The 24,520-nt window shown below is 44.9% G+C and overlaps 1 protein-coding gene across 1 annotated transcript in view; it reads right to left on the reverse strand.

Annotated features, from left to right (window-relative positions):
• Window positions 1-24,520, reverse strand: part of LOC137381338 (suppressor of tumorigenicity 14 protein homolog) — a 47,287-nt gene that overhangs the window by 18,975 nt on the left and 3,792 nt on the right. Inside the window, exons 5-11 of the mRNA XM_068053760.1 lie at window positions 22,107-22,142; window positions 21,586-21,820; window positions 20,483-20,622; window positions 19,559-19,653; window positions 8,699-8,799; window positions 3,501-3,631; window positions 2,677-2,781 (exon numbers count right to left, since the gene is read on the reverse strand). Of these exons, the coding sequence (XP_067909861.1) occupies window positions 2,677-2,781; window positions 3,501-3,631; window positions 8,699-8,799; window positions 19,559-19,653; window positions 20,483-20,622; window positions 21,586-21,820; window positions 22,107-22,142 (843 nt within the window). The remainder of the gene's footprint in view (window positions 1-2,676; window positions 2,782-3,500; window positions 3,632-8,698; window positions 8,800-19,558; window positions 19,654-20,482; window positions 20,623-21,585; window positions 21,821-22,106; window positions 22,143-24,520) is intronic.

A 24,520-nucleotide genomic window follows, 5' to 3' on the forward strand; every position in this document is an offset into this window, starting at 1 on the left:
GACTATTCCAACATACTCCTGACTGGCCTCCCATGTTCTACCCTCTGGAAATTTGATGTAATTCAAACCTCTGCTGCCTGTGTCCTTACTCATGCCAAGTCCCATTCACCCATCATGCCTGTGCTTGCTGACCTATATTGGTATCGGTTAAGCAATGCCTCAATCTTAAAATCCTTATTGTTGTTTTCAAATCTCTACATGGCCTTGCTCTGCACTGCCCACTCCCATTTCTGTAATCTCCTTTCGCCCCATAACCTTCAAATATCTGCACTCATATAGTTCTGACCTCTTGAGAATCATCAATTTTAATTGCTCCACCATTGGTGGCCGTGCCTTCAGTTGCCTGGGCCCTAAGCTCGGGAATTGCCTCCCTAAACCTCTCTACCTCTCTTTCTTCCTTTAAGATACTCCTTACAATCTCTTTGAGCAAGCTTTTGGTTATCTGCCCTAATATCTCCCTATGTGACTCAGTGTTAAAATTTGCTTTAATACGCTCCTGTGAAGGGGCTTGGGACGTTTTATTAATGTGCTATATAAATGCAAGTTGTTGTTAATGACTGCTTTGCAGCAAAGAAAGCAACTGGTTATGTGAAAGTCTTGTGAAAGCAGAGTTCCAGGTACAGCTGAATTACACTGATGTCTTACACTGACTATCGCCAATTTGTCAATAAGTCTCCAGAGTTGCTGCAAGCAGAAAGAGATACAGGTTTAAGAGGAAAGAAACTTTGAGCAAAGACCCTGAATTACAGGGGACTAAATAATTGTAAGGTGGGCAGCACAGTGGCGCAGTGGTTAGCACCGCAGCCTCACAGCTCCAGCGACCGGGTTCAATTCAGGGTACTGCCTGTGCGGAGTTTGCAAGTTCTCCCTGTGTCTGTGTGGGCTTCCGCCAGGTGCTCCAGTTTCCTCCCACAGCCAAAGGCTTACAGGTTGATAGGTAAATTGGCCATTGTAAATTGCCCTTAGTGCAGGTAGATGGTAGGAGAATGTTGGGGATGTGGTAGAGAATATGGGGTTAATGTAGGATTAATATAAATGGGTGGTGGTCGGCACAGACTCGATGGGCCGAAGGGTCTGTTTCAATGCTGTATCTCTAAATAAATAATACTATTTGCAAACTGCAGTAATTAGGTGTCACATGATTGGATGTCCTGTGATCAAACCTTCAGAAATATGTTCAGCCAGAGTTGGCATCCCTATCCCCACCCTCATGGAGATGGACAAGCTCACAAACATCACATTTAAGACCAAAGCAGTCAATGTGAGAGAGGTCTGTGTTTCTGGACACATCAACATCTTCTGCCTGTGAGACAACACGTGACACCCAAACTTATCCGAGATTGCCTCAGATCTGGGACACATCAATATGCAGCATCTTCCACAACCTCAGTGAGATGCCCCACTGCTTTCAGTCAATGAAGTACTTTAAGTTATAGACTCATTTACAGCACAGAAGGAAGCCATTTGGCCCATCAACTTCATGTTGGCTCTCCATGGAGCTGTTCATCCCACTTCCTGGCTTGATCCCCATAGCCTTGCAAGTCTATTTCTCTCAGGTGGCCATCCAACTTCCTTTTGAAGTCATTCAGTAAAATCGCCTCTCTGCCCTCTCAAGATCCCTCACATCCTTCCTGAAGTGTGGTGACCAGAACTGGATGTAATACTCCACTTGGAGCCTAACCAGAGCTTTACAGAGGTACTAGAACTGTACCTCATGAAGTACATTCATTGTATGAAACACAAAGGCCTATTTGTGCACAGCAAGGTCCCATAAACAGCAATGAGGTAAATGATCAGATAAGCTGCTTTTTAGGCATTGGTTGGGGGATAAATATTCGCCAGAATACTGTGGAGAGCTCCCATGCTCTTCTTCGCAATAGTGCTGTGGGATTTTTTGCATCCATCTAAGAGTAGACATGGCCTCAGTTTAATGACTGCTCTAAGCATAGAACATGAATCCATAATGGGACTGTCAGATTATCCTGGAATGGGACTTAAACTCATAACCTTTTGACACAGAGGTGAGAGTGCTACCCACTGTGCCACAGACAATGGGGTGGGGTGGGGGGGCCTGCTCCTGCACTGCTGCCTTGTAATGATAATCTGGAGATTCATTCTAGGAAGTGCAATAATTGTGGCATCAGGGTCAGTGAAGACACAGAAACTTGTGTACAAGTGATCAAAATTACAAGCTAAATAATGGAGAAGATATCCCAAAAAATATCAATGCTCTCCCACTTTCAATAACTTATCCATCACAACTGTCTCCATTTCATAGATTTTGTTCCTAATCTCATATCACACTCAGAAATAACGACCCATCCCACAGGATTTCCAGGAAGCAATACTTCGCACATATTAACTTTTCTCAGCTCATCCTCCACTTCAAACCGGTTTACATTCTTGGGTATCTCAGGTCTCCTTCCAAACCTCATGCAATTGCATATAGCTTCTGGTTCACTTTTCACCTTTTAGCCATAATTTGGAGGGTTCTGCATCCGTCTCAGTGGTTTCCCTCCCACACTCTGTACAGGCCACATTCAGTCTGTTTTTTTATCTAATTATAAAGCCCCCAGAGTACACAGCCCAGCCTGATTCCCCACAAACATTCCCCATTAATTACATGGTGGCCCCTCATCTGTTCCACAGTGGCAATATGGTAATGTGGACACTCACTGCATCTTGTTTCGTCACTGTTGTCTCCACAGTCATTCCAACCATCACACACCAGGTCCTTCCCAACACAACGGCCGCTGGTGCAGGCAAACTCATCCGGGCAAGCTGCAGAGAAAGAGGGAGACAAGATCCATCAGTTGCCACATTTCAAAAACAACTTGTATTTATATAGCTTCTTTAATGTACTAAAACATCCCTCACAGGAGCGATAATGAGACAAAATATGACTCTGAACAGAAAAGCGCTATAGGGTCAGATGACCAACAATTTGATCAAAGGAGTATCCTAAAGGAGGACAGGCAGAAAGATTTAGGAAGGAAATTCCAGAGCTTAGGGTTCAGGCAGCCAGGTAGCTGAAGGCATGGCTGCCAATGGTGGAGCAAATAAAATTAGGGATGCTCAAGGGGCCAGAATTGTTTTCGTTGAATGCGTCATCAAGGTAGGAGATGTCACTCCTGAAAACATAAAAATTATCTGGTCCTGATTTGACATTAGAGTGAGGTGGGTGGGGGAGGGCAGCCGAACGATGGAAGGACAGGCGATTGGCCGAGTGGAGGGTGGGGGGTGGGGGGGAGCGTGGCCAAGCGAGGGGAGGGAAGGGGTGGGGAGGTCAGCCGAGCGAGGTGGATGGGGGCGGGGGGGGACACACTTGGACCAGAGAGACAGACAGAAAGTGAGCGAGAGATAGACAGAAAGAAAGAGAGAACCCTCCCAAAAAAGACAAAGCAGACTGAGTGAATATGGGTTGCTCTATAAAAAATATCAATCCCATTTCACCCCCCATTCCCTCTTTTCCCTCTCCCAACTGCCCCTCAGCTACTTACGTTTACTCGCGTCATAAGCTTCAAATTGAGCAGAAAACCCCCGATCAGACTCTGCCGCATCCGAATGGAACCTGACCGTCATCTCATTTCCTTGACCTAGTTCAACCACCATTGGTCTCTTCCCACAGATCCTGAAACACGAGTGTAGGATGGTGTATAAACCACCATCATCTTATATTTATTTTGCACCTTTAACATATTAAAACAATCCAACCTGCTTCAAACAAAATTTGATATCAAGGTCACATAATGAGATATTAGGATAGGTGTCAAAACTTGTCGAAGAGGTAGGTTTTTAAGGAGTATATTAAAGGAGGTAAGTGAGGAATGAGAGGCAGAGAGATGCAGTGCGGGCATTCCAAAGCTTCGTTCCCAGGCAGCTGAAGGCACGGCCACCAATGGTGGAGCGTTAAAAGCAGAGATGCGCAGGAGGCCAGAATTGAAGAAATTCAGAGATTTCAGAGGGTTGGAGGGCTGTAGGAGGATAGAGCGATAGACAGGGGCGAGGCCACAGAGAGATTTGAAAACAAGGATGAGAATTTTAAAATCAAGGCATTGCGTAACCGGGAGGTGGTGAGCACAGTTGTGATGGGTGTATGGGAGTTGGTTCAAGTTAGGATAAAGCAGAGTTCTGGGTGAGGGGATGTTTATGGAGGGTTGAAAATGGGAAGTTGGCTGGGACAGCATGAGAATAACTGAGCATCAATGTAATAAAAGCATGGTGAGGGTTTTAGCAGCAGGTGGGCTGAGCTGGGGCAGAGATGGGTGATGTTACAGAGATGGTAATAGAAGATCTTGGTGATGGAGAGGATATGGGATCAGAAACTCAATTCAGCATCACATAGGACATGGCGGATGCGAAGAGTCTTGTTGAGCCTCAGACAGTGACCAGGGAGGGGGATGGAGCTGGTGATCGGTTAACAGCTTGACATAGTAAAGGATATCAGGAGAATTAGCACAGCTACAGTAACAGAAGTAGTACAGGATCAGTGATTCATTAGAAAGTTTAGAAAATCTGGAGTGAAATGAAGAAAAATAGTTGAATACAGGTCAGCACTAATATCTGTACATTCTGAGTGTACTGTGATAGAGACTAGGTCGTTAGGATTCCGTAGGCTAACGGTCAGACTAAATGCAATTTAAGAGCAAGGGAGATGTGTAAAGTATTATGGTTAGTTTACAGACAACATGTTTGGCTTCTGTTGTCATTACCCTGGAAAGTGTGAGATTTATAACTGTCAAACTGTCTCATCTTTGACTGATTAGAAATGAAATGCCAAAACATTCCACGAGAATGGATGGTATTTGGTACAATATTGCCATCTACTGAGGTCATAGCATAGAACACAAGGATCACATGACAATAATCTCACCGTTGATAGGTACAGAGCGTTACATTTTACATAGAATCAGAGTCATTACAGCACAGAAGGAGGCCATTCAGTCTGAGTCCAGTCAGTCCCATTCCACTCCTCTATGCCTGCAGCCCTGCAAGTTTATTTCCCTCAAGTGCCCACCCAGTTTCCTTTTGAAATCTCTGGTTGTCTTCGCTTCCACCACCCTCGTGGGCAGTGAATCATTACCACTCGCTGCGTTAAAAAGTTTTTCTTCATATGCCCCCTGCAGCTCTTGCTCAAAACTTTAAATCTGTGTTCCCTAGTCATTATAACATCAGCTAATGGGATTAGCTTTTCTTAGTCTACCTTACCTAAACCTGTTGTGATTTTGTACACCTCTATCAAATCTCCTCTCAAACTCATTTGCTCCAAGAACAGCCTTAGCTTCTCCAACCTAACCTTATAGCTAAAATCCCTCATCCTTGGAACCACTCTGGTAAATCTCTGCACTCTGTCAAAGACTCTCACATCCTTCTTAAAATGTGGTGACCAGAACTGGAAGCAATACTCTAGTTGTGGCCTAACCAGAGTTTTATCAAATTTCAGCATAACTTCCCTACTTTTGCACTCAATACCTCTATTTATGAAGCCCAAGATCTCAGGTGGTTTGCTATTTACTCCCTCAATATGTCCTGCCACCTTCAAAGATCTATGCATGTGAACCCTCAGGTCCCTCTGTCCTTGCACACTTTTTAGAATGTTGCCACTAAATCTATATTGCCTCTCCTTAGCCCTTCTGTCAAAGTGCATCACCTCACACTTGTCTGTATTAAATTCCATCTGCCACCTGTCTGCCCATTCTGCTAGCCTATCTGTGTCCTGTTGCAATCGACTGGCATCACCCTCAAGTTTGATATCATGGGTAAATTTTGAAATTTTACTCTGTATCCAACTCATTTCTGGCCATCATTGCCCAAAGTGTATATGTTGGCTAATTTTCAGTAAATCTTTGATATGTCTCACTGAAAACCTACCTAGAGTGGTTAGTAGTTTGCAGATCTCAACAGATATTTTTCTGTTTAGTCCAGGCTTATACTTTAAAAAAGGATCTTATAAGGCCATTTAAAAAATACTGCAGGGCAGCTTCAAAAATTCTCGGGTTATGGCAAAGCTGATAAATGGCTATTTCACATCAGTCTATACTCCGACAGACAATTTTTACATTTCAGATTCAGGGTATCCTTGCATAGGATAGGAAAGCTCAAAATTGATATGGCTGCAGGTCCATATAATATCTATCCAAGGGTGATTAAGGAGACGGGATAGGTGCTCTGTGAGCTCCTTGCCCATAGCTTCAATAGTTCAATAGAGACAGAGATAGCTCCCTTAGACTAGAAGCCAGCTCATGTAGTTCCTACTTTCAAAAAAGGGGACAAATCTGTGCTAGAGACCTCCAGGTCGATCGACCTGACAACCATTATTGGGAAGATGCTAGAAGGGATCATAAGACATGCCCTTGATGATCACTGGGAAAGGGAAGGGTACATTAGAAATTCACAACTCAATTTCTTAAAAAAAAAAGGTTATGCCTAATAAATTTGATAACGTTTTTGAAGAAGTTACTAGATAAGTGGATGAGGGAAATCCATTAGACATTGTCTACCTGTACTTTCAGAAAGCCTTTAATAAGGTACCTCACACTAAGTTATTTCACAAGATCTTGTGACATCAGTGGTAAGTTGATATGTTGATTCGAAATTGGCTCCAATCCTGCAGCAAAAATGTTATAGTTAACAGATATGGCTCAGCATGGAGACATGTTACTAGCGACGTCCCCCAGGGATTGGTCCAAGGCCTGCTACTCTTCAAAATCTTTATTAATGATCTAGACAGTGGTTTTGGAAGAATGGTCAGTAAATTTTCAGCTTATAGCAAAATCTGTGCAAGGGATAAGATGGTAGAGAAGTACAATCAAATCCAGGAGGGTTTAGATGTGCTGGAAGTGGGCCAAACAATAGCAAATGGCATTCTATTCAGATAAATGTAGAAACATAGAATGACGCAGAACAGGAGGTGGCCATTTGTGCCAGTTCTTTTAAAGAGCTATATGTAGTGTCATGCACATCAGTTGGGCCAAAACAGAAACTTAGCATTTTCAGGGAACAATATTGGAAGAGATTGAGGGAAAAAGGTCTTGATGTTACTGTGCAAAGATGACTAAAACTGTAGATAAAGTTAACCAGGCACTGGGTTGTGTTAATGGAACCATTAGGACACCATTTTGTCATTATACAAGTTTCTGGTCAGACCCACATGGAGAATTGCACCTAGTTTTGGTTCCCTCACACAGTGGGTGGTATAATGACTTTGGAAAAGGTCTAGAGGAGAGCTACAGTAATGATTCCTAGCTTAATAAACCTCATATAGGCTCAAGGACTTGGGTCTATTTAGTTTAGAGAAGCACAGACTTAGATGTAATCTGATAGAGGAATAGAAAATAATCAAAGGACTGGATAGTGTCTATATTGATACTTATTACAGTTTAACAGAGTGGGGAGCACCCGGCAACATGGGTTTAAACAGTGTAAAAATAGGAATGGACTGGATGTTGACTAGCTCTTTTCGCAGGGACAGAGGAGACTCTGGAATACATTGCTGGCTGGTGTGGTGGGTGCTGACTCTGCAGCACACAACAGGGAGCTGGACCAGTTCCTGACTGGGGCAGGGATCGCGTCATGTAGAAGGTAGGTGTCTTTACAGATAAGATTTGGTCCATGCAATCTCCTGGACTGGTTTCAGTCACCTGAGGGCATGGGAGAGGCATTTTCCAGAAGACTACTTTTCCCCATAGCCCTGGGTTTTTGCCTCTCCCGGGGAATTTACATAGCTGCGGCTGGATGTGAGGTGGACATATCGGGAAGCAGCGTTTAGTCATGATGGTCCAGCCATCATAATGTAGGGCTGGCTTGATGGTCCTTTCCTGCCCATCTGTTTCAAATAACTTGCTTATACTTGGTTGATATTAAATAATAGATTTATCTCCGGCATCTAATCCTATATAATTCGGATGACTCTGCTGGATTGATCTAACAGCAACCCCGTGAGTGTTACTGAGGACACTGTCCAATTCTGTCCCCACCCGTAATCTTTATCTTGGATATCATTCACACATGATCCTATTATCCTAGCTGCCAAACCTTCAATTGTTCCTCACGACTGAAAGCTGAGGCAATCAGCTCTCAGCTTGTGTGCTTTTCACAGGGTTGGAGACAGAAATAGCTGGAAGTACACCAATGTCTAGGTCCTTCAGCATCTGAGACACTGTCTGGGAAACAGCCTTGGCTATGGTGTATCCATCAGAGCCATTGGTAGAAGCAGCTACAGAGATTCCCCAAACAAGGTTAGCTCAGGCTTGCTCTCATTCCAGCATTGACCTCTCTCTCCCCTGAGCCCCAGCTCAGGAACCAGTTGTTAATTGTGCATTTAATATTATTCTGGTGGAAGGTGTTAACTGGGGATTCATATAAGCAGGCTGAAAACTGTAGTTGTTAGATCTCGAGGTGTATGATATGTAATGTTTGTCTCTAAGTAAAAGCTTGTAAGTGGATAAGGACTAGGCTCCAGTTCTATCCTTCCCCACCTGGCGAACTGAAGTGCAACACCAGCAACCAGTTCCACCCCAGCAGGCGGTCACTACCCCACACCCAGCAGGCACTGCATTTTCCAGCCTGCACCCTCTACAATCCCCCCAACCTCATTTACTCAGGACCAAATCAGCTTACTCAGTAAGCTGCTTCACAGATCCATACCTGCCATATACAGCTGCAAATACAGGGACTGTGCCCAGTTTGAATGACTCACCTCTTGTTATTTATTTCTACATAGTCCTTACAGACTCCACTTTGTGATTCTTGCAGAAGAAACACTTCGAACACCACTTTCACTTGCATGGAGGGAGACACCTGAGGAGGAAGAGGAACCACACTCAACATGGCTTCACAGAGGAGAGGGTGCAGATAACTCCAGAAATAGTTAGCATCATTACACATAACCCTGGAGGAGCTGAAAGGGTGCTCCAATTGCAGCGGACTGTACTCTGCTGGTTATAATGGCTGAAAGGATCCAATCTGCAACAGTCAAAATGCATTGCACCAAATTTCTAATCCAGTGCTACACTGCACCATATGCCCTTGCTGAACCCTGGTTTGACCAAACTTAAAGCATTGTGTACTGTTCTGGTTGCCAAATTTTAAAAAGGATATAGAGCCACAGGAGAGGTTGTATAAAAGGATCATAAGAAATAGGAGAAGACCATTCGGCCCCTCAAGCCTGCCCTGCCATTCAATAAGATCATGGCTGATCTGCCCCAGACCTCAACTCCTCTTTCGTGCCAGTTCCTCATAACCCTCAACTCCCCGATATTTCAAAAATATGTCTACTTTATTTAAATACTTAGTGATCTAACCTCCACAACTCTCTGGGCTACATAATTCCAGACATTCACTACCTTCTGAGAGAAGAAATTCCTTCGCATCTCAGTTTTAAATGAATGCCTCCTTATTCTGGAACTTTGTCCCCTCATTCGAGATTCTCCCACTAATGGAAACATCTTCTCAACATCTATCTTGTCAAGCCCCCTCAGAATCTTGTACATTTCAATAAGATCACCCCTCATTCTTCTAAACTCTAATGAATAAAGACCTAACCTGTTTAACTGTTCTTGATAAGTCAACCCCTTCATCCCAGGAATCAGCCTAGTGAATCTCTTTTCAACTACCTCCAATGCTGGCATATCCTGTCTTAAATATGGGGACCAAAACTGTACACAGTACTCCAGGTGCGGTGTCACCAACACCCTATGCAGTTGTACAAGACTGCCCTATTTTTAAACTCCAACCCTCTAGCAATAAAGGCCAAAAGTCCATTTACCTTCTTAATTACTTGCTGTACCTGCATACTAACATTTTGCGTTTCATGCACAAGAACACCCAGATCCCTCTGTGCTGCACTTTTTTGGAGTCTCTCTCCATTTAACTAATAGTCTGCCTTCTGATTTCGGCAATAGTACTGACGACCTGTGCTCCAGAACTTGCTGCGTCCATTGCCAAGCTGTTCCAGTGCAGCTACAACACTGGCATCTACCCTGCAATGTGGAAATTTGTCCAGGTATGTCCTGTACACAAAAAGCAGGACAAGTCCAACCCGGCCAATTACCGCCCCATCAGCCTACTCTCAATCATCAGTAAAGTGATGGAATGTGTCATCAACAGTGCCATCAAACGGCACTTGCTTAGCAATAACCTGCTCAGTGACGCTCAGTTTGGGTTCCACCAGAGCCACTCAGCTCCTGACCTCATTACAGCCTTGGTTCAAATATGGACAAAAGAGCTGAACTCAAGAGGTGAGGTGAGAGTGACTACCCTTGACATCGAGGCAGCATTTGACCGAGTATGGCATCAAGGAGCCCTAGCAAAACTGAAGTCAATGGGAATCGGGGAAAACCCTCTGCTAGTTGGAGTCATACCTAGCACAAAGGAAGATGGTTGTGGTTGTTGGAGGTCAATCATCTGAGCTCCAAGATATCACTGCAGGAGTTCCTCTGGTTAGTGTCCTAGGCCCAACCATCTTCAGCTGCTTCATCAATGACCTACCTTCAATCATAAGGTCAGAAGTGGGGATGTTCGCTGATGATTGCAATGTTCAGCACCATTCGTGACTCCTCAGATACTGAAGCAGTCCGTGTAGAAATGCAGCATGACTTGGACACTATCCAAGCTTGGGCTGATAAGTGGCAAGTATCATTCGCGCCACACAAGTACCAAGCAATGACCATCTCCAACAAGAATTTAACCATCTCCCCTTGACATTCAATGGCATTACCATCGCTGAATCCCCCACTATCAACATCCTCGGGGCTACCATTGACCAGAAACTGAATTGGAGTAGCCATATAAATACCGTGGCTACCAGAGCAGGTCAGAGGCTAGTAATCCTGCGGCGAGTAACTCACCTCCTGACTCCCCAAAGCTGTCCACCATCTACAAGGCACAAGTCAGGACTTGCCTGGATAGGTGCAGCTCCAACAACAGTCGAAAAGCTCGACACCATCCTGGACAAAGCAGCTGGCTTGATTGGCACCCCATCTACAAACATTCACTCCCTCCACCACCAACACACCATGGCAGCAGTGTGTACCATCTACAAGATGCACTGCAGCATCGCACCAAGGCTCCTTAGACAGCACCTTCCAAACCCTTGACCTCTACCAACTAGAAGGACAAGGAACCCCACCACCTGCAAGTTCCCCTCCAAGTCACACACCATCCTGACTTGGAACTATATCGCCGTTCCTTCACTGTCGCTGGGTCAAAATCCTGGAACTCCCTTCCTGACAGCACTGTGGGTGTACCTACCCCAGATTGAGTGCAGCGGTTCAAGAAGGCAGCTCACCACCACCTTCTCAATGGCAATTAGGGATGGGCAAAAAATGCTGGCCTGGCCAGCGACGCCCACATCCCATGAATGAATAAAAAAAAATTCTTCCTACCAAAGTGCATGACCTCACAATTTCCTACATTAAACTCCATCTGCCAAGCTTTTTCCCACTCACTCAACCTATTTATATCCTCTTGCAGATTCCTCATGTTCTCATCACAACATGCCCTCCCACCTATTTTTGTATCATCAGCAATTTTGGATATATTACACTCTGCCCCCTCCTCCAAGTCATTAATGTAGATAGTAAATAATACAAAACTGAGAGGTTATACCCATCAAGAAAGGATGAAATGCTAAGTCTCTTTTCTCTTGAAAAGAGAAGGCTGAGGGGTGCCTTAATTGAAGCTTTTAAATTCTCAAAGGTTTCGATGGAGTAAGAGGGACTGTTTCCACTTGCCGGGAAGAGCATAACGAGAGACCGTGAATATATGATAGTCACCCAAAAATCCAATAGGAAATTTAGAAAAGCTTCTTTACCAAAAGAGTGGAGAGAATGTGGAACTCGCTACCCCAGAGTGGTTAGCATGTGGTATTGATGCATTTAAGAGGAAGCTAGATAAGTACACGAGGGAGAAGGGAACTGAGGGTTATGCTGGTATAGTTAGATGAGGAAGGTTGGGAGGAGGCTGAAATGAAGCATAAACACTGGCGTGGCATATTTCGGCCCAGTGGTTTCTTTCTGTGTTGTATATCCTATGTAATCCTATGTAAAGTGTGTGATTATAGCAAACAAAAGCAGTATAGAGGAAGTTTGCTACAAAACACTCGGTCATCTTAAGCAGAGCATTTTTATCTAAAATTATCTTTGTACATTGTGACCATAACTAAAAGAAACTCAGCCCTGCCCCCATCTCAGTAAGAGTCCACACCCCAAAACAGTCACTCATAACAGATACTAACTGACAACTGTAGGACACAGAGACAGGGGCAACTATTATCATGGTGTATAAAAGCAAAATACTGCGGATGCTGGAAATCTGAAACAAAAACAAGAAATGCTGGATTCACTCAGCAGGTCTGGCAGCATCTGTGGAAAGAGAAGCAGAGTTAACGTTTCGGGTCAGTGACCCTTCTTCGGAACTGACAAATATTAGAAAAGTCACAGATTATAAACAAGTGAGGTGGGGGTTGGGCAAGAGATAACAAAGGAGAAGGTGCAGATTGGACCAGGCCACATAGCTGACCAAAAGGTCACAGAGCAAAGGCAAACAATATGTTAATGGTGTTTTGAAAGACAAAGCATTAGTACAGATTAGGTGTGAATATACTGAATATAGAACATCAGCAAGTGCAAACCTGAAGAAAAACAACCTGAAAAAAACAGTGGGTAAGCAAACTGAACAAACTAAGATGAAATGAAATAAATGCAAAAAATGTAAAAAGGAATGCAAAAAAAAGGAAGAAAAAATAACTAAAAATGAAAGTAAAGTGGGGGGCTGTCATGCTCTGAAATTATTGAACTCAATGTTCAGTCCGGCAGTCTGTAGTGTGCCTAATCGGTAGATGAGATGCTGTTCCTCGAGCTTGCGTTGATGTTCACTGGATTATCATGGTGTATTCATTGCAGCCAGAAGATGAACTGTGACACAGTCACAACACCTAGGGATCAGGGTCCAGCACAGGGTGGTTGCGGGGTGGGGGAGGGGCCACAGGGCTTATTTCTTCTACTGGCTTGAAATAATTCATGAATTCAGAAGAACAGAGAGGAGAATTTGCTAAACAGAGAGGTGATGGGACTTTGGGGAGAGTGTGAATTCATTCAGATAGTTTACAGTGGAGGCCATTTAGCTCATCGAGTCCATGCTGGCTCTCCTTGGAGAACTCCTGTCAGTCCAATGAGGAGTTTAGGGGAGGCAGTGGCATACTGGTATTGTCACTCGACTAGTAACCCAGAGACCCAGGGTATTGCTCTGGAGGAATGGGTTCAAATCCCACCACAGTAAATGGTGGAATTTGAATTCACTTAATAAATCTGGAATTAAAAGCTAGTCTAATGATGGCCATGAAACCATTGTCGATTGCTGTAAAAACCCATCTGGTTCACTAATGTCCTTTAGGGAAGGAAATCTGCTGTCCTTACCTAGTGTTGCCTACATATGAATCCAGACCCACAGCAATGTGGCTGACTCTTAAATGCCCTATCAAGCCACTCAGTTGTGTCTAACCACTACAAAATCAATAAGGAATGAAATCAGACAGACTACCCGGTATCAACCTGGGCACCAGAAACTACAATGGCAAACCCAACACTGTCGACCCTGCAAAGTCCTCATTGCTAACATCTGGGGGCTTGTGCCAAGTTGGAAGAGCTGTCCCACAGACTAGTCAAGCAACAGTCTGACATAGTCATACTCACCAAATCATACCTTACATACAGTCAATGTCCCAGACACCACCATTACCATTCCCGTGTATGTCCTGTTCCACTGGCAGGACAGACCCAGCAGAGGTGGCAGCACAGTGGTATACTGTCGGGAGGGAGTTGCCCTGGGATTCCTCAAAATCAACTCCAGACCCCATGAAGTCTCATGGCATCAGGTCAAACATGGGCAAGGAAACCTCCTGCTGATTACCACCTACTGCCCCCCTCAGCTGATGAAGCAAAACTCCTCCATGTTGAACTGTGCTTGGAGGAAGCACTGACAGTGGCAAGGGCACAGAATGTACTCTGGCAGGTTGGGGGGGGGGGGGGGACTTCAATGTCCATTATCAAGATTGGCTTGATGGCACTACTACTGACCGAGCTGGCTGAGTTCTAAAGGACATAGCTGCTAGACTGAGTCTGCGGTAGGTGGTGAGGGAACCAATAAGAGGAAAAATATACTTGACCTTGTGCTCACCAATCCGCCTGCCGCAGATACATTTGTGCATGATAGTATTGGTAGGAATGACCACCGCACAGTCCTTATGGAGGCAAAGTTCCGTCTACACATTGAGGATACCTTCCATCGCGTTGTGTGGCACTACCGCAGTGCTAAATGGGATAGATTTCAAACAGATCTAGCAATGCAAAACTGGGCACCCATGAGGCACTATGAACCATCAGCAGCAGCAGAATTGTACTCAACCACAATCTGTAACCTCATGGCCCGGCATATCTCCCACACTACCATTACCATCAAGTCGGAGTTCAATGAAGAGTGCAGGAGGGCATGGCAGGAGCAGCACCAGGCATACCTCAAAATGAGGTGTTAATCTGATGAATCTACAATCCAGGACTATTTGCCTGCTAAGCAGCATGCTATAGACAGAGTTAAGCCAACCCAAAACCAACAGATCAGATCTAAGCTCTACAGTCCTGCCACATCCAGTAGTGAATGGCGGCTCCACAAATATCCCCATCCTCAATGATGGGGGAGCCCAGCACATCAGTGCAAAAGATAAGGCTGAAGCATTTGCAACAACCTTCAGCCAGCAGTGCCGAGTGGATAATCCATCTTGGCTTCCTCTGGAAGGCCCCAGCATCACAGATGACAGTCTTCAGCCAATATTGATATCACGCGGAGTGAATCGAAAACAACTGAAGGCACTGAATATTGCAAAGGCTATGAGCAATAGTATTGAAGACCTGTGCTCCAGAACCTGCCATGCGCCTAGCCAAGCTGTTCCAGTCCAGCTACAACACTGGCATCGACCCAGCAATGTGGAAACTTGCCCAAATATGTCCCGTACACAAAACTCAGGACAAGTGCAACCCAGCAAATTACTGTCCCATGAAGTGGCACTTGCTTAGCAATAACCTGCTCAGTGACACTCAGTGGATTCCATCAGGTCCACTCATCTCCCGACCTCATTACAGCCTTGGTTCAAACATGGACAAACGAGCTGAACTCAAGAGATGAAGTGAGTGTGACTGCCCTTGACATCAAGGCAGCATTTGACCAAATATGGGATCAGGGAGCCCTAGCAAAACTGGAGTCAATGGGAATCATGGGGAAAACTCTCCGCTGGTTGGAGTCATATCTAGCACAAAGGAAGATGGTTGTGGTTGTAGGAGGTCAATCATGCCAGCTACAGGACATCACTGCAGGGGTTCCTTAGGGTCGTGTCCTAAGCCCAACCATCTTCAACTGCTTCATCAATGATCTTCCTTCAATCAAAGTCAGAAGTGGGGGTGTTCGCTGATGATTGCACAACATACATCACCATTTGTGTCTCCTCAGATGCTGAAGCAGGCTGTATATAAATGCAGCAAGACTTGGACAATATCCAGGCTTGGGCTGATAAAATCCAATGCATCTACAAGAAGCACTGCAGCAATGCACCAAGGCTCCTTAGACAGCACCTTCCAAACCCGCGACCTCTACCACCTAGAAGGAAAAGGGCAGGAAATGCATGGGAACACCACCACCTGCAAGTGCCCCTCCAAGCCACACATCATCCTGACTTGGAACTGTATCGCCATTCTTTCACTGTCGCTGTGTCAAAATCCTGGAACTTCCTTCCTCACAACACTATGGGTGTACCTACCCCATATGGACTGCAGTGGTTCAAGAAGGCAGCTCACTAACACCTCCTCAAGGGCAATTAGGGATGAGCAATAAATGGGCCAAACCAGCAACGCCCATATCCCATGAACCAATAAGAAAAAGTGGCAAGTAACATTTGTGCCACACAAGTGCCAGGCAATGACCATCTCCAACAAGAGAGAATCTAACCATCTCCCCTTGACATTCAATGGCATTATGATCGCTGAATCCCCCACTATCAACATCCTGGGCGTTACCATTGACCAGAAACTGAACTGGAGTAGCCATATAAATACCGTGGCTACAAGAGCAGGTCAGAGGCTAGGAATCCTGCAATGACCAACTCACCTCCTGCCTCCCCAAAGCCTGTCCACCATCTACAAGGCACAAGTCAAGAGTGTGATGGAATACTCTCCACTTGCCTGAATGGGTGCAGCTCCAACAACACTCAAGATGCTCGACACCATCCTGGACAAAGCAGAACGTTTGATTGGCACCCCATCTACAAGTATTTTCTCCGTTAACCACCAGCTCACAGTGGCAGCAGTGTGTACCATCTACAGGATGCACTGCAGCAATGCACCAAGGCTCCTTAGACAGCACCTTCCAAACCCGTGACCTCTACCAACTAGAAGGGCAGCAGATGCATGGGAACACCACCACCTGCAAATTCCCCTCCAAGCCATACACCATCTTGATTTGGAACTATATCACCTTTCCTTCACTGTCGCTGGGTCAAAATCCTGAAACTCCCTCCCTAACAGCACTGTTGGTATACCTACCCCACATGGGTTCAAGAAGGCAGCTCACCACCACCTTCTCAAGGGCAATTAGGGATGGGCAATAAATGCTGTCCTGGCCATCAACTCCCACATCCTATGAAACTCCCCCGCTTGATCCCCATAGCTCTGCAAGTTTATTTGCTTCAAATGCACATCCAATTTCCTTTTGAAGTCATTGATTGTCTCTGCATCCACCACCCTTGTGGGCAGCAAGTTCCAGGTCATTACCACTTGCTGTGTAAAAAGTTCTTTTTCACATCCCCTTCCCCAAACATTCAATCTGTGTCCCCTTGTCCTTGTACCATTGTTTAATGAGAACAGTTTCTCCTTGTCTAACCTTGGTCATAATCTTGAACACCTCTAACAAATCTCCCCTCAGCTTCATTTACTCCAAAAATAATTCCAGCTCTTCAAACCTAACCTTGTTAATAAAATCCTCCAGTCCTGGAACCATTCTGATAAACCTACTCTGCACCCTCTCAAGAACCCTCACATCCCCCACTAAAGTGTGGTAACTAGCACTGGACGCAATAATCATGTGACCTAACCAGAGCATAAATGTGTTATCAAAGCGAAATTTAATCTAGTTTTCTTACTTTGCTTTACAACAGTTAACAATCAACTGTAAGTGGATCCCTAACTAGGCACTGACTGCTGCGCCTGTCAGTTGTAAGTAGTTTGTTACTAAAAGCTATATATTGGCAAGATATCTGCTAACGCAAAGGCCTGTGTAAAAGTTGGGAGAATCTGTTAGGAGTTGTGATGGAAACTTGGAACAGACATGGAAGGAGGTGCATAGTATTTTAAGCCAAGAGTCAAATGTAAATAAATAAACAAATAAATTAGGAGTAAATAATTAGATCTAAGGGGGTTAAAATTAAAATTAACCAAGTAGAGGATACCAAAATTAAAGGGATTAAATTGCATTTATTAAAAATCTGGTAAACTGAAACATATATAACACAAGGAGATAGAATTTTAAGTAAAATGATGGGACAGCAGCCTGCAATTCCTGTGCCATGTGGGAACTCCAGGATTCTTCATGGATAACCACATGTGCAGGAAGTGCCTCCAGTGACAGCATGGCACACAGGAGACTGAAAATTTCCTACAGCGCAGGTTCCAGGAGATGCTCACCTCCTTAGCTACAGACAGTTTAGGAGGATAGTAAGTGGATGGCCAGCTAACAGGGTAGAAAGAGGCACGCAGTGTGTGGCACACTCAAACTGGTTTTCAGCGCACAAAGTGAGGTGATATCATCTCAGGGGAGTGTAGTCTAGAGCACATCCACAGCACCATGTGGCAAAGACTGCATGGGGCTGGGCATAGTAAAATGCATGAATGCAGAGTTATTGGAAGATTCACTAGTCAGGGGGAATAGACAAATCTTTCTGCAATTGTCACCTTCAGTATGTTGCTTTCCTGGTGCCAGCATAAAGGACATCACTGAGAGGGTACAGAACATTTTAAATGGGGAAGGGAAACAACCAAAAAACGTGGTCCATATGGAAACCAATAATGTAGGAAGGAAAAGGGTTGCAGCCCAGGAGGAAAGGAAAAAGCACAACATCAAAAGTAACATCTGTATTACTTCCAGTGCCATGTGCTAGTGAATGTAGGAACAGGTTAACATTTTAGGGTAGGCGGTGGCGTAGTGGTATTATCACTGGACTAGTAACCTAGAGACCCAGGGTATTCCTCTGGGGACATGGGTTCGAATCCCACCACAGCAGAAGGTGGAATTTGAACTTAATAAAAATCTGGAATTAAAAACTAGTCTAATGATGGCCATGAAACCATTGTCGATTGTTGTAAAAACCCATCTGGTTCACTAATGTCCTTTAGGGAAGGAAATCTGCTGTCCTTACCTGGTCTGGCCTACATGTGACTCCAGACCCACAGCAATGTAGTTAACTCTTACATGCCCTCTGAAATGGCCTAGCAAGCCACTCAGTTGTACCTAACCGCTACGAAGTCTACCTAACAGCACTGTGGGTGTACCTACCCTACATGGACTGCAGCGGTTCAAGAAGGCAGCTCTCCACCACCTTCTCAAGGGCAATTAGGGATGGGCAATAAATGCTGGCCTGGCCAGCGACGCCCACATCCCGTGAATGAATAAAAAAAAAATGTGGCTGGAGAAATGGTGCAGGAGGGAGGACTTCAGACTCCTAGGGCAGTGAATCACAGAAACTTACAGAACTGAAGGAGGCCTTTCAACCCATCTTGCCTGGGGAAATCAGGTAGGTGGGAAATGTGAGCCAGCCTAAGATGGATTTGGAGCTTATGTGCGTAAATGCACTTAGCAGGTCAAAGAAGTTGGTGAGCTGTAAGCACAAGTTGCCACCTGGGACTACAATATAGTGGCAATAACAGACCTAATTCAAAGAAGGGGAGGATTGGGAACTTTGATCTCTCATTTAAACAATCCTTCTTCAGTGCTATAACAGTTTCTTAGATGAATTCTGCCCTTCTACTTTTCAAATCCCAGTCCTGGACTTGAGCACAAAATTGGTTGACACTCCAGTGCAGTACTGTCAGAGGTGCTGTCTTTTGGATCAGACGTTAAACCAAGGTCCTCTCTGCCCTTTCAGGTGGATTTAAAAGATCCCATGACACTATTGCAAAGAACAGCAGGGGAGTTCTCCCTGATGTTCTGGTCAGTATTTATCTCTCAATCAGCATCACAAAAAACAGATTCTCTGGTCATTATTGCATTGCTGTTTATGGGAGCTTGTGTGCAAATTGGCTGCCGCATTTCCCACATTGCAACAGTGACTACTATAGCTCTCTGGAGAGCCAGCATGGACTCAATGGGCCGACTGGCCTCCTTCTGTGCTGTAAATGACTCTATGACTTCAGGACGACAGACTGGTGAAATGGTTAGACACAAGGTAACGCAGAGAAGTAGGAAGTAATGCATTTTGGTAGGAAGAAAAGGTTACAATATAAATTAAATGGTACATTCTTACCCTCAAGATCCAGGTACAGTCTGATCGAGGTGGGTAATAGGCAGGATAGTATGGGGAAGAGAAAATCCCAGATCCTTGCAGAACTTCTGTGCAATCTATCAGAAACAAATAGTGGGGAACTGTTATACATCTGCAAAAGTACAGATACACTTGGATTGAACGGACACAGAGAGAAACCATCAGAACCAGAGATTGCAACAGGAAATCACATAAGAGACAGGAGCAGCACCTGAACACATGATCCCAATGGGTGGCTCTGAGGAGGGGCTGGCCCCCAATTACACCAGCAAATGTCAGCAGGATGGAGGGAACCCGACCCATAAACATTACAAATCAATGAGATGTGAGACTAGTGAGCATTTGCATTATTTTTTTTCCAATAAAATACATCAAAAACAACTAAACAGCCACAACAACATGGAATCAGAGTCAATATACCAGAGGGAGGGGCTTCAACAGGAGAAGGGGAACCTCAAGGGGAAAGAATCTCACTCTGCTAGTCTTCATAGCAAGAAGGAAAGGAAAATGAAGAACAAAATCCTGACAGCTTCACCAACGGCATGATTGCTTTGCGATTGACCATACAGCTGAACTCATTGACCATCACACCCCCAAACCGGCACTGGTCACCAGCAATTCAACAGGCCTCTCTGACCCCTGATGTCAAATGTTGCTAAAGATACATGAGAAATTACATTATACAATGTTCTTCTCTTGTTTACATCACATTATAATATGGCCACCATTCGCATCAAGGACAGGAAAACAAGGGAGGACTAAATTGCAATCCAATCCTGGATAAGCATCAGTGTCACTCTCACTTGGGACCTAGTCCAGATTCAGGACAAGGTCCTTGTTCGGGCCACAGTCCACTGCCCTGCGCCCAGGTCTTACTTGGATTCAGACTGCGATGAGATGTTTTACCTTCTTTCTTTGGAAGCTGTCTGAATTCCGCTTTAAATCCTGGGTAATTCTCATCATCGTCTGTTATTAGTGTTACAAGCATCACGTTGCGAGAAGACATCAACTTAAGTGCATTCGTTGGAGGATAGACACCACAACGCCTGGCCAGTGAGAACAAATAAAGCACAGGCTCTATTAGTACATCTCAGATATGTTACATTTGCTATATGCTATACACCAGTCATGCCTGTAGGTGGCATCTTGACAGCACCAACCACGAAAGAGTGCCCTGTCACAGTCACACATACAGCTGAACAACTCTACCACTAGATGGACTCAAGTTTCAGATCCCTACTCTCATAGACAACATAATTAAGTCTCTCGAAGGAAGACTCATTCTGTGCTCACTCTCCAGTGAGTCACAGGAGATCAACCAGTGGGTAGAAGGACCGATACTGTAATATCAGGATGTCCCAAAGCAGCCAATGAAGTATTTTTGAAGTATAGTCACTGTTGTGTTGTAAAAAAGTCCACAGCCAATTTGCATACAGTAAGCTCCCAAAAGCAGCAATTTTATAATGAGCAGATAATCTATTTTTAGGTATTGGATGTAGGATGAATATTAGCCAGGACACCAAAAAGAACTCCCGTGCTCTTCTTCTCATGGGATCTTTTACGTACACTTAAGAAGGCAGAAGGGGCCTTGCTTTAATGTCTCATCCAAAAAACATATCTCTGACAGTGCAGTGATCCCTCAGGACTGCCCTGGAGTTTCAGATGGATTATGTATGCTTAAAACGTCCCTGTTCCAGACTGAGAATTGCCATTTCAAGGTAGTGACTTTCAATAAGGTCCAACATCCCCTCAAAACGCAGCATGAGAATCACAGAATGAAGACTATCCTGCCAGCACCAAGCAGATTATTTCCGAGTGCAAAGCAGATTAGAGGGTACTGTGGGAAATACAGGAGGAGCTACAATCTCATAACCAATTGGGAAAAACTGAATTGAACAGAAACAAGAAAATTCAACCCTGCAAATATAGAGAACAGTTCAACCAGCACCCAGCAGAGAAAAGGCTTGTTTTGATCGGACAGTTTTCAAGCAGCTTGTGACTACACTTACTCTGTTATTTCTCGTTTTTCAATTGGACTCAGCGAGTCATAAACAGTGACAAAGTCATTCTGGCAGATTTTTTCCAGGTCAAAGGTCACAAAGTTGAGTTCAAGGATATAGTCAGGATCTGCCCGTATAACCCACTGACACCAGGAATCAGCAGGGTAGGGAGAATTCGGGAAACCAGGTGAGGTGAATGTGCTGATCTTATCAGACACTGCATGAAGGTCGTAAGAGCAGCTTTCTGTCAGAGAAAATTGGAAAATTATAAAACACTAGAACTGATCTTCCATCAGTATTCTGCCCCTCCCTTTTTCACATAATGCATTCTGTGCAGTCTCTGGGCAATCACCAAGAACAGCAGGAAACTGAGCTCAAACCCAGCCCACACCCTGAAACCAAAAGCCCCTGCCCCCCACCCCCCTAAAGCCTGCAGACCAAACCCCTCACTGCTGTTCAAAGAACAACAGATGGAAGATTCTTGCCACAAGCTACACCTTCCATTCAGACCCAGGGTTCTGGGTACTTACTGTCCTTTGGTGGCTTCACCTTCCTTGGATCGGCACCTGAAAGCACAAAGTGCAATTATCAACACTATTCTGGAACAGAATGCTCCCCACACCGAGACTCCCCCACCAGCCCCCCACCACCACCAACCCACACCATCCACCCACCCTCCCCTCTACCGATCTTCCACATCGCTCCCCCCAACACTAACCCTCCCTGTCTACCATGGCTGTTCACTTGGCCCAAACCGAACAGCCACAAATTTTTACCAATCGCCACCGACTGTTTTAAACTTCAAACCTAGGCCAACTATTGAATGCCAATTTATTGAATGAGCCACTCCCAGAATAAAGAATGTTGGAGACAATCTGCCATCCTAATCCCCATTTTCCTAGGGCACAGTAGTCCAGTCAATCCTGATCCTCTGAAAGGGCAAAACTGACAACAGCCTTCCTCAGGAATATGACATAGGGTAAGGCATTACATCGTGACTGAGAAACCTCAAAGGCTTTTTAAATTGGAGGTTTGGATAGACCAGGACCTAGAGGCGGTCAGTGGGACAAGAAATGCACCCAATGCATTTCCCTCCCTCTAGGTGGAATCCATTTCTCTTCAATCAGCTGAGTCGAGAGCTCAGAAAACACCTTATGTTTATATTGCGCCCTTAGCAATTGAACAATATCTCAGGCCCTGAGTTATGTTAGGACCAAAGGTAGGTTTTAAGCAGCATCTTAAAAGGAGAGATAAGCAGAGAATTTTAGGGAGAGAATTACAAAGCTTCGCGTCCAAGCAAAAGAAATTGTGAATGCACACAAGAGGAATGGAGAATTCAAGGGCAGTGTAGCGCTGGAGGAGGTCACAGGGAGAGGTAAAAACATGAAGGTATTTAAACACGAGGATAAGCGTTTTAAATGGGAGGTTTGGCAGACCGGAACCCAAAGTAAGTCAGTGGGAAGAGAAACCATTGCTGGAGATGCCCTGGCTATAAGTGGATAGGTAAGACTAAAACCAGATGAGAGTAGATCCAACCAGATGGACAAGGAGGAGGATGGTTTCAAGGGCCGCAGACAGCTCAAGGAGAATGAAGAGGGAAAGTGAACCGTTGTCACAGAAGATGCCATTTATGACTTTGATAGGGCCGTTTCAGTGCTGTGGCAGGGCCAAAAACCCAATTCAAGACATTCAAACATGATTTGTGAAGAGGAAGTTGAGTTAATGTTAGGGTCAGGCAACAGCACATAGAAGGAATTGAAAGAAGAATGAGACTGGAAATGGGGTGTTAATTTTCAAAGGCAGAGGGATTTGAAGAAAGCGTTGCTGGTTTGAAAGAGAGGAGAAATACCTGAGAATAGGGAAACATTTCCAATGCCGGTTGGCACAGTGTGGGGGAGGGGCAGGAAGTGAATCAGAGTGCTCAGCAGTTCCATGGAAGTGGAGTCATGGGGTCAGGAGTAGGGATTCAAGCTCAGGGGATCCTTGGCTTGGTGAACAGGGTAAGAGGGGAAAGCAGGTAAATGGATGGTCTTGGGCTCATAGATAACAAGTCCATGAGATCCTGGCACCTATTGTTGGAGGTGAGGGTGTAGGGGGCAGGGAAAGGGGTTTAAGCAGATGAGTGGTAGTGATGAAAAGAAGCCAGGATCATCTTTGTTCTCCAGGATGATCCTGGTATAATGGATGGTTTCAGAAGAGAGCTGATAGTACTTGGTGTGGTCCAGCCAGACCTGCTGAGCAATGGTTAAAGCTGTTATGTGCCACGGACATTCAAATCAGCACCCCTTGTACACCAGGAAATTATGATGAATGGGGGTCATACCTGGAGAAATGAACAGGATGGGCTTAGATGGGCACAAGGGCATCAAAGGTGCTGATGAGGAAATGGCTGCACAAATAACATATGGAGAAGTACTGTGGCAAATGAAAGATCAAAGGTTAGGCTGCTGGGAATTTGAAAGTGACTTAGAGAATTTTGTTTTTTCAGGGGCAGACACAGAAGGAAGTGGGCTTGGAAGGGGGTGTGGGTATGGGATACAAGAAGTGGCTGGATGATGGAAGTCAAGGGGTGGCCATGAATACAAGTAGGAGAGTTTGTACAGAGAGGGGGGTTTCGGGAGGACAGGACAGCAGTGAACACAGAAGAGAGAACACAAGAGGAACTGGAATGGAGATTAAAATTACTGAAGATGAGGATTCTCTCTGGGCAGAGGGGGAATGCAGGAGGATATCTCGGCCGAAGTAGGGGGTGGGGAGTTGGGGAGGGAGGGACATGTTGTGAAGGAGAGGTAAGAGGTGGAGGGTGGAACAAGGGGAGGTCCTGGCAGGAGAAGGTACCAGAGTAATCAAGGAGCATTTATGGTTAATTCTACAATTTTTCATCTCCATCAGAGAAAATTTACACTGAAATTTAGTTAATGTAGGTGCAATTGCAGGACCCTCA

The sequence above is a fragment of the Heterodontus francisci genome, chromosome 22 (assembly GCF_036365525.1).
Source record: "Heterodontus francisci isolate sHetFra1 chromosome 22, sHetFra1.hap1, whole genome shotgun sequence".
NCBI classification, from domain to species: Eukaryota; Metazoa; Chordata; class Chondrichthyes; order Heterodontiformes; family Heterodontidae; genus Heterodontus; species Heterodontus francisci.